The sequence below is a fragment of the Cryptotermes secundus genome, unplaced genomic scaffold, assembly GCF_002891405.2.
Source record: "Cryptotermes secundus unplaced genomic scaffold, Csec_1.0 scaffold18, whole genome shotgun sequence".
Taxonomy (NCBI): Eukaryota; Metazoa; Arthropoda; class Insecta; order Blattodea; family Kalotermitidae; genus Cryptotermes; species Cryptotermes secundus.
The window spans coordinates 272,190-283,194 of NW_019735461.1; the positions used below are offsets into that span (position 1 = coordinate 272,190).

General features: G+C 41.7%; 1 protein-coding gene across 1 annotated transcript in view; it reads left to right on the forward strand.

Moving 5' to 3' along the window:
* LOC111869272 (inactive dipeptidyl peptidase 10) overlaps positions 1 to 10,511 on the forward strand; it is a 164,322-nt gene extending 153,811 nt beyond the window's left edge. The window contains exons 11-15 of the mRNA XM_023860666.2: positions 2,216 to 2,677; positions 3,534 to 3,719; positions 4,180 to 4,337; positions 7,569 to 7,774; positions 8,235 to 10,511. Coding sequence (XP_023716434.1) covers positions 2,216 to 2,677; positions 3,534 to 3,719; positions 4,180 to 4,337; positions 7,569 to 7,774; positions 8,235 to 8,342 — 1,120 coding nt within the window. The 3' untranslated portion in view covers positions 8,343 to 10,511. The remainder of the gene's footprint in view (positions 1 to 2,215; positions 2,678 to 3,533; positions 3,720 to 4,179; positions 4,338 to 7,568; positions 7,775 to 8,234) is intronic.
* The last annotated feature ends 494 nt before the right edge of the window (positions 10,512 to 11,005 follow it).

Sequence of the window (11,005 nt, forward strand, 5' to 3'; positions counted from 1 at the left end):
CTTACAGCTGCAATGACAGCATCACTGTCTGGAAAATGTTGCCCATGTAGTCCATCTTTCGTAGGCTCAAAGAGATGGAAGTCTGAAGGTGCTAAACTGGGGCTATAAGGTGGATGTGGTAGGACAGTCCAGTCAAACTTTACAATGGGCGCGGTGGTCGCCAAACTAGTATGGAGTCTAGCGTTATCGTGTTGCAAGCGAAAGGTTGTCTGCTTCTCTGGCCTGACTCGGGAAATGCGGGCTTTCAGCTTAGTCAGCGTCGTCTTGTAGCGTTCAGAATTGACAGTCTCACCAGGCTCCGGGAAATCCAAGAAAATCACACCCCGTCTATCCCAAAAGACCGTGCACATCATTTTCCCTGCCGATGGCTGGGTCTTGAACTTCTTTTTTCTTGGGGAATCCGGATGTCGCCACTCCATGGACTGTCTTTTGGATTCCGGCTCATAGTGGTGACACCACGTCTCATCTCCGGTGACAATGCTATCCAGAAACTTGTCACCTTCAGCCTCAAACTGGTGCAACAGGTCCTGACAGACTTCAATTCGATGAGTTTTGTGGTCCTGTGTAAGCATCCGCGGGACACACCTGGAACAAACTTCGAGATAATCCAGCCTCCCCAACATCGTTTTCAATGCATTACAGCCTATATTAAGCCGTGCACACAGTTCTCTGCTCGTTATCTGCCGATCTGTACGGATGAGGCTCTGTTCATTGTGAGGAGTGGCATCTGAGCAGGGACGCTCAGGGCGTGGCTTGTCGTGCACTTCACTTTCGCCACTGTTGAAACGCACTACCCACCGAATCACTGTGCTGACTTCCACTGTATTGTCTCCGTACACCTTTAGCAAGTGCCGATGGATGTCAATGAGTACAATTTGCTCGGCAGTGAGAAATTCAATAACACATCTCTGTTTCATACGCACTTCTATGTCAGACACCATTTTGGTAGACTGCTCTGCTGTCGCTATCTGTCGCACGACAACCAAACTAACAGTACATTGACGGGAAGGTTCAACCTTTACTACAGCACCACCAACATCCATCTCAGACATTACATATTAACACAAAAAAAATAGGAGGCATTATTTACGGAACGCCCGTCGTATATTTCTGTATCAAAATACAAGTTATATTTAATGGGAGTAAAGACGGCTAGAAAGGGCAGAATTGGTACCGAACCAGCAGGCGAATATACATTTTTCTATGGATATTGGAATGACAATCATGAATTAGGTACAGGTTTTTACATAAGAGAAATATATAAGCAGTTAAGCTGGTAAAGTTTGTTAATGATAGGGTGTAGTACATAATATTAAGAAGTCGCTGGCATAATATAATTGCTCTGAATGTTCATACCCCAGCAGAGGATAAAATTGATGATATGAAAACAGCTTCTACGAGTAACTAGGGAACTAGGGCATATATTCGAAAAATTCCCTAAATACCACATGACAATTTTGTTAGGAGAGTTCAATGCCAAAGTATGCGGAGAAGACACTTTCAAACCAACAAGTGATAATGAATTTTTACACGAAATTAGTAATGGTAATAGAGATACAGTAGTAAAATTTGCCACATCCAAATATCTGGCTCTCAAAAGTACCATGTCCCACATCGTAACATTCATAAATTTACTTGGACATCTCGTGATGGAAAGACTCAGTCACATGGACCATATTTTGAAAGACAGGAGACGGCATTCAAATGTACATGATGTGCAACCTTTCAGGGCAGCAGATTGTGATATCGGCCACTATCTGGCAATAGAAAAATTTAGGGAAATTCTGAAAACGAATGAAAAAACACGCGGATTTCGTATGGAGATGTTCAATCTGAAGAAATTAAAAGCGGTGCAAGGTAAAGCCGATCATAGTGGACGGTATAGAACGGCCTGTAAGCCGGACGACCGAGATTAGATTCCCGAAAGGGTCATGATTTTTCTCTTTTCGACAGCGCCCAGAACGACTCTGGGGTTCACACAACTTCCTATATAATGGGCACTGGGGTAAAGCGACCGGGGCATGAAGCTGAACACACCTCCATTTAATGCCGAGGTCAAGTATGATGGAGCTATACCTCCATTTTCTCACATATCTTATTGGTACAGTGTTTAATTAATTAATAACAGGGACAGATTTACATTTATAGGTGCTATGAAATGTAATTTTGTTGGCATGAAAGCTACAGCCTGAGGCTATATTCCAATATGTTGTAGGTACTACCTCGGAACGCAGGAGTCCAAACCGGGGCAGCGTCACCTCTACAAGGTGCACGACCCCGCGACGGACGATCCGAGGCGCCTGCAACCGCAATGCGTGACTTGCGATCTGGGAGAATTGCTATGGAGCAGTCGCTACTGGTACACCAACTGCACACACTTTACGGCGTCAGTGTCGCCTGGCAACGTGTCGGGTAGCATGTCGTATTACGTGTTGGAGTGTGAGGGTCCCGGCCTGCCACTAGCAGGAGTGCACTCGGCTGGGACACATCGACTGCTGAGGATTCTGTACAACACGCGGCCCCAACGCACACCCGTGCTCAAGGATCTCGCCCTCCCAAAAATGAGCAGCTTTGAGGTGCCTTTGTCACAGGGCTTCAGAGCTCAGGTTCAGCTACTGCTGCCGCCCAGCTGGAGAGAGGAACTCAGAGATGCTGCTTTCCCAGTGCTCGTGGAAGTGTAAGTGCCTCTCCGACATTAAGAGGTCGCTCCTTGGTACAGTGTCTCCCTGGCGATAATAAGATTCTTTTCACATATAAGCTTCCTTGATTATTGAGAAATTCACTTGAACTGCATCTTCAGATCTTCACAGTGCTTGGAAATCTTGAGCGTTCACCTTCAGATACCGGCCACAAGGCTTTCTATATTCTCTGTGTCACTTGCTGTTAATGATACTCATGAATATCAGGGCTTCTCGGGTTGTCAGTGTTTTATACTCTGAATAGAGCCTCTGGAAACTCACTGTACCATCAAGAACAATCTTTTAAGTGTTCCTTTCTGTTAACAGAAGTTTATGATGTGCGGTTCATTCCAATGACCACTCTGATCTCGAAAGATTTTGTTAGAACGCACTGATACCAGCCCAAGTATACCTCACGATAAATAGCTTTTAAAATACAAACTTCCTATTGTTCTTCTTGAAGTGTGACATTTCCCTGTCCGGCTAAGAAAGAATTTTCCCCTCTTCGTGGAAACTAGAGGTTGATTATCATATTCAGAACTGCACGTTATTCGACTCTATCCTGTGGTATATTAAGCTAGTCACAGCCTCGCACTGTATTCCCTTATCACCATTCTATTATTTGCGTCCATGTTTCCCAAATGGTTTCTTCGTATAATGTTCTCAAACCAGAACTTTCTATACAACTTTCATCTTTCCCATGTACGTCATATGCTTAAATTGATTCACTGTTGTTGTTATTATTGTCGTTACTACCACTATACTACTACTACTACCCCCATACTACCGTAAGATTTAAGGCGTAATCTCAGTACCATTGAAGTGCACCATACCAGTAGCTGACTTCTGTCTCAGGAACGGGCGGCCGGGAAGCCAGGCAGTCAGTGAGAAGTTCTCGATCGACTGGGGTACCTACATGTCCAGCCACAACGATGTCGTTTACGTCAAGCTTGACGTACGCGGCTCCAGAGGGCAGGGCTCTCGATCATTGTACCGACGCCTGGGAGGCGTCGAAGTGCAAGACCAGATCACCGTCCTCAGGTCAGCCACTGAACTACCATGAATCCTTACAGGAATGTTGCGTAGAGAAAGCAAGTATGGCTGATATATTAAATCCATAGTGTGCACCGCACTCATGTTAACTCTGTTAACTCCAGAAGTATTTTGGGTGGGGGGACTCTCCCAAACAAATAAGATAAAATTAACTTCTGTGGTTTTAAGAGCTCATGGCAATGATCTACTATCGTTCTGACATATTATTTGAACGTTATTTGAAGGTAAACCACACTGTAGGTACAAAATATTTTTCGACGTTTCGGAGGCTGGTTATATCTCCATCTTTATTCACTAGGAGAGGAATATGCTCTATGTTTCACTAAAGAAGGCTGTTCATTGTTGCTTGTAGAAGTGAATTATGGCCTATATTTTTAATTTTCTTACACAAGCTTTAATAATTTAAAGGCATTAGGGCCAAATGAATATGTGTTAATATATTTTGCAGGTATCTGCTGGACAATTATAAGTTCCTAGACGAGACGAGGGTAGGGGTATGGGGCTGGGGGTATGGCGGCTACGTCACGGCCATGCTCCTTGGCTCCCAGCAAAATATTTTCAAATGCGGCATCGCCGTGTCTCCAATAGCTGACTGGCTGTATTACAGTAAGTGAAGTTCCCAATACAGACTGCTGATACCTGGACATCTGGGCAATTCTTTCCATATCTTGCAAGCCTCCTTCAAGGCCGCGCCATAGCTCAAGCGGTTAGTCTCTGGCTTCCCACCTCGGCGGCCCGGCTTCGATCCCCGGTCTGGTCAAGTGGGCTTTGTGGTGGACAAAGTGGCTCTGGGGCAAGTTTTCTCCGAGTACTTCGGTTTCCCCTACCAATCTTCATTCCACCAATTGCTCCACAATCACCCTCACCTATNGAAAATCTGCCCCAGCACCACTTTGTCCACCACAAAGCCCACTTGACCAGACCCGGGCCGCCGTGGTGGGAAGCCAGCGACTAACCGCTTGAGCTATGGCGCGGCCAAAACCATATCATGGTAGTGGACCTATGTTTCAGAATTTGTTACTAATACCTGCCAAATACAAGACCAGTGTCATGATGACTAATGTTCACTTATGTAACTTGATGTTAAAATGAGGCAGCTCATGAGAACCGTAGCATGAAATAGTAACTTTACATTAAAAAGCGTATTACGTGTTATACTGACATTGCAAATTGCTTACAAGTGTCATTAACATTAGCGAAACGAACCCATATATTGGGATTGGGCTTCAGTGGGTTTCAGTTGACTATTTTCAGAGAACGAACCCCACTGCAAATACGTTAGAGATTTGAGCGAAGAGAAAACAAATACAAATTATCAATACGGTACGTCGGGATTAATTGGAACATTTCGAAATGTTGGTGAAAGAAAGTGATGAAAATTTATTATATGTATTAAATTCTTGGACACTGTTCATCGTCCTGTTTGTATCCAAAACAAAGTCCTGTTTATATTTAAAAACAACGTTTCGGAGATTCGATTCTCTCTCCCAAACGTTGTTTTGGATAAAAACAGGACTAAGGATGATGTCCTGAATCACAATATTTGTGCTAATGTGGCATCGTCACAAACTTAGAGATCTTATTGTTACATGTAAGAAAATAAACTTAAAGCCCCAATTATGCTTGTAGGGTAAGAAACTGTAACATATTATGCTTAGTATGCAACACAGAATTCTTAAAATTAAAAGAACTCAGAAGTCACAAATCTGAAAACTGGAGAAATGCGGGGATTATAATGATATTTCAGTTACTGCAATTTGAGTTTACATGTATTTAAGCAACGGCAGGAGCCTCCGGTCCACAGGCCACTATAACAGGCGACAGGACAACAACAGAACCAGATCCCATAGTTGCAGCACTGTTGGGAACGTGGTTGCCTTCAATCATTGTGCAGGAAATTTAGCGGGTTTGCGAGATCAAAAACTAAGGATAGCCGCATTTCCTCATCATGAAAACTATCTGTGGTCTCATCATGAAAATATAACGCCTTGGTCCATTATACATGCAGCGGGGCAGTTCTCTTCACGTGTGACACATCTTCTCATAATCTGAGAGGAGAAATCAGACTTGGAGGAAAGCGGATGTTCCCTTACACGTTTTTATCTGGTCAAGAGCTCGTAAATATCTCGACACGAAGAACACAATACTTACCTTGAAAATTCGGCTGCAATGAAACGAATAAAACAATGCACAGCCGTTGCTACTGACAGCTGTGCGGGCACAGAAAGTATCTGCAAACGATTAGGGTTCATATTTGCACCTGATGGCAAAATGTAGGCAAGTTTCGGAACTGTTGTTTCTTTAACTAAAATTAGAATACTGACAGCGTTAAAAAGTGTCAGTTTAATAGACACTATGGCCAGAAACTTTCAGAATCACGTTTGAGCACTCCACATTTGTGCCTAGACAAGAAGATATAGGAGGCCTCTTTTTCCACACCATTGCCACTTCTTGGAGACAGAAATCTTCAGTCGCAACTCAGCTTAATATTTTAGTTTAATAATCGTCAGAGGATCAAAATTTAATTCTCTATTTTATACTCCCACAAGGTCTCGGGTTGGGAAACCGGAAAGCTGGACTTCGATTTCCTGAGAGGCAGAGATTTCTCAGTTATATACAGGGTGATTCACGAAGTTTTACCCCCACTTAGGGAGGGCATTCCTGATGTAATTTGGAACAAAAAATGTTAATATACTACTGCTATCTAACTCATAATTAAAGAGATACAGTAATTTGAAAACCGGCGAGAAATCTTTTTTTCTTTGAATTTCAGTCAAAACAAATTAGAAATACAATACAAACACTTTTTAAATCGTTAATGTTTTAGGAGAGAAGAATTCTAAAACCAAATTTCTTTTTCCAATTTCTTAATTTTGCACTGTGCAACATTTTTCATCGATTTTATGTTACAAAATTACATTATTTTCAGCATCCCATTCTGTAAACATACCAATGATTGCATATCACACCCTTCTATCAATCTGTTTCCTTTAAACTGTAGTGCTTTAGAAGACGACTGGATTTACATAAGATTTTCAAAAATGTCTCCCTGCACGTCAACACAATGCGTCGCACGCGTATGAACCGCTCTGCCTATCTACCTACGCGCAACATTCAAACCGGTCTACCTTATCTGCTGACATAGCTGACTGGAACGTATGGTCGCCCACGCTGAAGCATAGCGCTGCATTCACAATGATGCGTTTCGAAAATCTATTGTTACTCCGTAACTATTGAAAATCGACCACAAGTTTATAAGGAAATTTTGCAGGAAATAACCCCAGGAATATGTACCATAAGCCGGGGTAAAACTTTTTGAATCACCCTGTAGGACTGATTACATTGTAAGCAATTTAGTCACAGAAAAATTAAATGCAGTCGGTTTCTTAAGCAAGATATTTCATTATCAAACAATTCAATGAACAATAAATCAAACATTAAAAGCAGATCAATTGACTGTATATTATAAAACTATTTATTTTACTTTAATATACCATAGAATGTAATTCATTAGGCAATATAAAGACAGAACAATATTCTCATCACCATGCGATTAGATTTTAAGGAACATGGGAAAACGTGTGGATGTTATGGAATTCGTAACGTCTCTTCTAGAATCTTTCAAATGCATTGTTTGTGTCATTTCCTTTCATTCGACATTGGCCAAAATATTATGTGACGTTAATAAACTGTCGTAAAATGAGTTGCGAATCATAACATTTATTTATGTTCTTTCGAAATTACCCTTTTCTCATCTGGAACTGAAGAAGCGTAGTTGTACAGCCATCTAAACCACGACCAGCCTGTATGGTTGTATCTTAACATTATTTTCCGCAGACTCTGCGTTTACGGAGCGTATCCTGGGCGTACCCGGAGAGAATTACAAAGGGTACGTGGAAGCAGACGCGACGCAAAGAGCACAAAACGTTCCAAGCCACTCCATGTACCTGCTGCACGGCTTGGCAGATATTACTGCGCCTTACCAGCACGGTGTCGCCCTCGCGCGGGCGCTCGCAGAAGCTGGGATCATCTTCCGTTATCAGGTGAGAGTGGCCTAGCAACACCTTTACATAGCTCTATACTGGAGTCCGTTGGGGGGGGGGAGGAAGCGTAGTGTGTACCTTGGTCTAACCCATCTTATCTCATTAATTTCCAAGACCTAACAGTTAGTAATGCTTTGGACCGCACCATAGCTCAAGCGGTTAGTCGCTGGCTTCCCACCGCGGCGGCCCGGATTCGATCCTGGGTCTGGTCAAGTGGGATTTGTGGTGGACAAAGTGGCGCTGGGGCGGATGTTCTCCTAGTACTTCGGTTTTCCCTGCCAATCTTCATTCCACCAAATTCTCCATCGTCATAATCACCCGGGGCACGCTACAATAAATCAATCAGTGGCCGCCGTGCCAAGTGGACCCAGTTGGACTCCATCCCCCACTAAGCGAATTAAAAAAATAATTTTAGTAAAGCTTTTGAGATGTAGTAAAATAGCGGACTGGTCTGTTGCAGAGCTATGCAGACGAAGGCCACCTCTTGGCGGGTGTGCTCGAACACGTGTACCGCTCCATGGAAGACTTCTTGCAGGAGTGCCTTAGCCTGGATGAAGAGCAGTCATGAGGCTAAGCCTCCTCTATGTGCACACCAGGGCTTATTCAGACATCTTCCAAACCGGCCGCCTTTGTACATATCTGTTATGTGGGGGCCTACATATATTATGCCTAAAACTGGAACTGATGATCCAATTCGCGATTAGCACTGGAGTGAAATAAAGGTTGCAGACACTCCGAAAATGGTTGTGAATTACGCTAATGAACTAGAAGAAAGGTTGCCAAGATCTTTCTGCTGCTTAAAATATCTGGATTCTAGACGAGCAATAAGGAAACTATAGTCAATAATGGTTGTGAAAGTCGCGTGTGAAGGAATCACATGTGGGTCAATTCCGTGAAGTCAGGATCATCCCTATGATTCATGGAGGGACAAAGAACCCTTATTTAGTATTCATTTGTTTACTTGAAATGACAATAATGTGGGATGTGTGTGAATATGACACAAAATGGAGCTGCGGTTGCGAATAGAAAATGTGGTGTGAAACAGGAGGTGCATGCAAGCATGTGGAAGCTGTAAACCACATTGGGTTACACGGAAACTTCGAGTGCGGGCACAATCAGGGAGATATTAATATTTAAACTGTATGTAGGCCTACTTTACAGTAAGACCGTGAGTGCGTTTTGCATGAGAGATCCACAACAGTGATAAACAAATACGAGAATCTTAGTATCCTGGAACTGTGTTTAACTACAATTCTACAGCTTATTAAATAATTCTCTGATAAACGAGTCAGATATGGGGAATAAAAATAAAATCCGGGGACAAAATTCTGGCTGAAATATTCTTAAGTTGCTATAAAATGTAAGAATCTCGTACAGTATCTTACTAAGAATAATTCTACAACAAATAAAGCAAAATAGGCATTCGCCCCCCGATAATTCGGTTTGATGTACTTCGCATGTAATTTACCAGAACAGTGACTGGTTCTGTGTTTCTGTGTTTCTTATCGATGGAAGTCAGTATCATATTGATTTTAAAAAGAAATTCTGAAATTTCCATCGGTACTGCATTTCGTGGCTGGGTTTGTTTCAGGGAGAGATATGACCATATTCTCATTCTTGGTTACATAAGAAAATACAGCTTTCAAATTTCGAGATGTATATTGAGGTTAGGGAGGGCTTGTTCTAAAAGGTTAAATTCAAAGCTGCCTGCTGGGCAGTGGGTCATTGATCTTTCCGTAGGCGGCCATTTCATTGCTATTACTTCTCTCCATTGCCAGTTGTGTTACCACTGCTCAGACCGTTACAGTGAAGACTGTTGAGAAAAGCAACTGAACAGAACATCATCGGATTTTGTTTCTTTTCTGGAATCCAAAATGTTCTACATCATTCAAAAAATTATTTTCATGCAGAAATCTCTTAACAGACTTAATGGTCGGACATATGGTTGTTTTTCTTTATATAGAATTATAATTTTGAAAATATTACAAGTTCAAGGATACTATGAAAGAATTTCACTTTTTGCATAAGAAGGTTCACACTCACGGCCTGCTGAGTCAGCTTCTCAAAGAGACAATCCAAGTTCCCAAACCCTTGTAACAATATAGGCTACTTGAACATAAACATATTAAATTAAACGAAACAAAATATTTAGCCTTAAAACACGTAAGATGAGAATACTCTTGCAATACTAACTCTTAAATCACCCGAATCTTTCTTTGCTATTGTACACCCAACGGTTACAAAATGTAATAACCCACTTCGCAGCTTAATTGGACGAAACGAGACATGCATATGAATATAATTCGAGTTGTCCAGAAATTTCGTAACACAACTTGTACGTCTCTTGTGCCAGAACATCTGGACTAGCAAGATAAAGGTAGAAAGAATCATATCTTGTGGCATACAATATCATGAAGTCGGGTGAAAGTCAAAAGACATTCTAGAGGAATATATCGCCTCTGTCTTCAGAGTATAAAATTAAACCAAACACAAAATCGGAAAGAGGCGGGCAGAAAAATGTTTAAGTCTTGCTGACTTCCTGCTTGGCTTGCTACTCAACTCTGAATATAGGAGCGATATTTCCCCCCTGATCTTCGGTTAACTTTAACTGGACTCCAAGGTGTTATATCCCAGAATGTAAAAGTATTCATAGTCACAGTTGAGAGAACCTCAAGTCAAAAAGTATCTAAGCGCTCTTAAAATGCTTGGACTCGGTTCTCAGCTACGACAAAATTAGTCCGACAGAAAACATGCAAAATGCGTAGGCTTGGATCAATTTCGCACTCTACACATCACTAACAACATCCTCGGTTCAGTTACTTTGATGCACACAGAAGTGTAGTGAGATGTATAAATTGGACATGTGTCTGAAATAGTTACATAAACACAATTTAACTAACAGGGGCAGATGATTGGGGCAACATAATAACGTAATATAAGAATTAACGGTGAGTAAATAATTTAAAACAACAATCTCTGCCATTCTCTGAGTTAATTGCTAATAAAACTCCTATGTAAAACAATTTATTTACAAAAGCATCTTCAGTGGCCTTGGATTAAATTTCACATCTACTACATATTATTTTGGCGGAAATATATTCATTTCATTTCTACTGGGGCATTCATTGTTCCTGTAAGAACCATTGTTTCTCGTTTGACGATCTGACGGGGGCCTAAGAAGTTAACCTGTTGTGTTACTAGAAGTAGCATAATAAGTCGTGATGTAGTTTT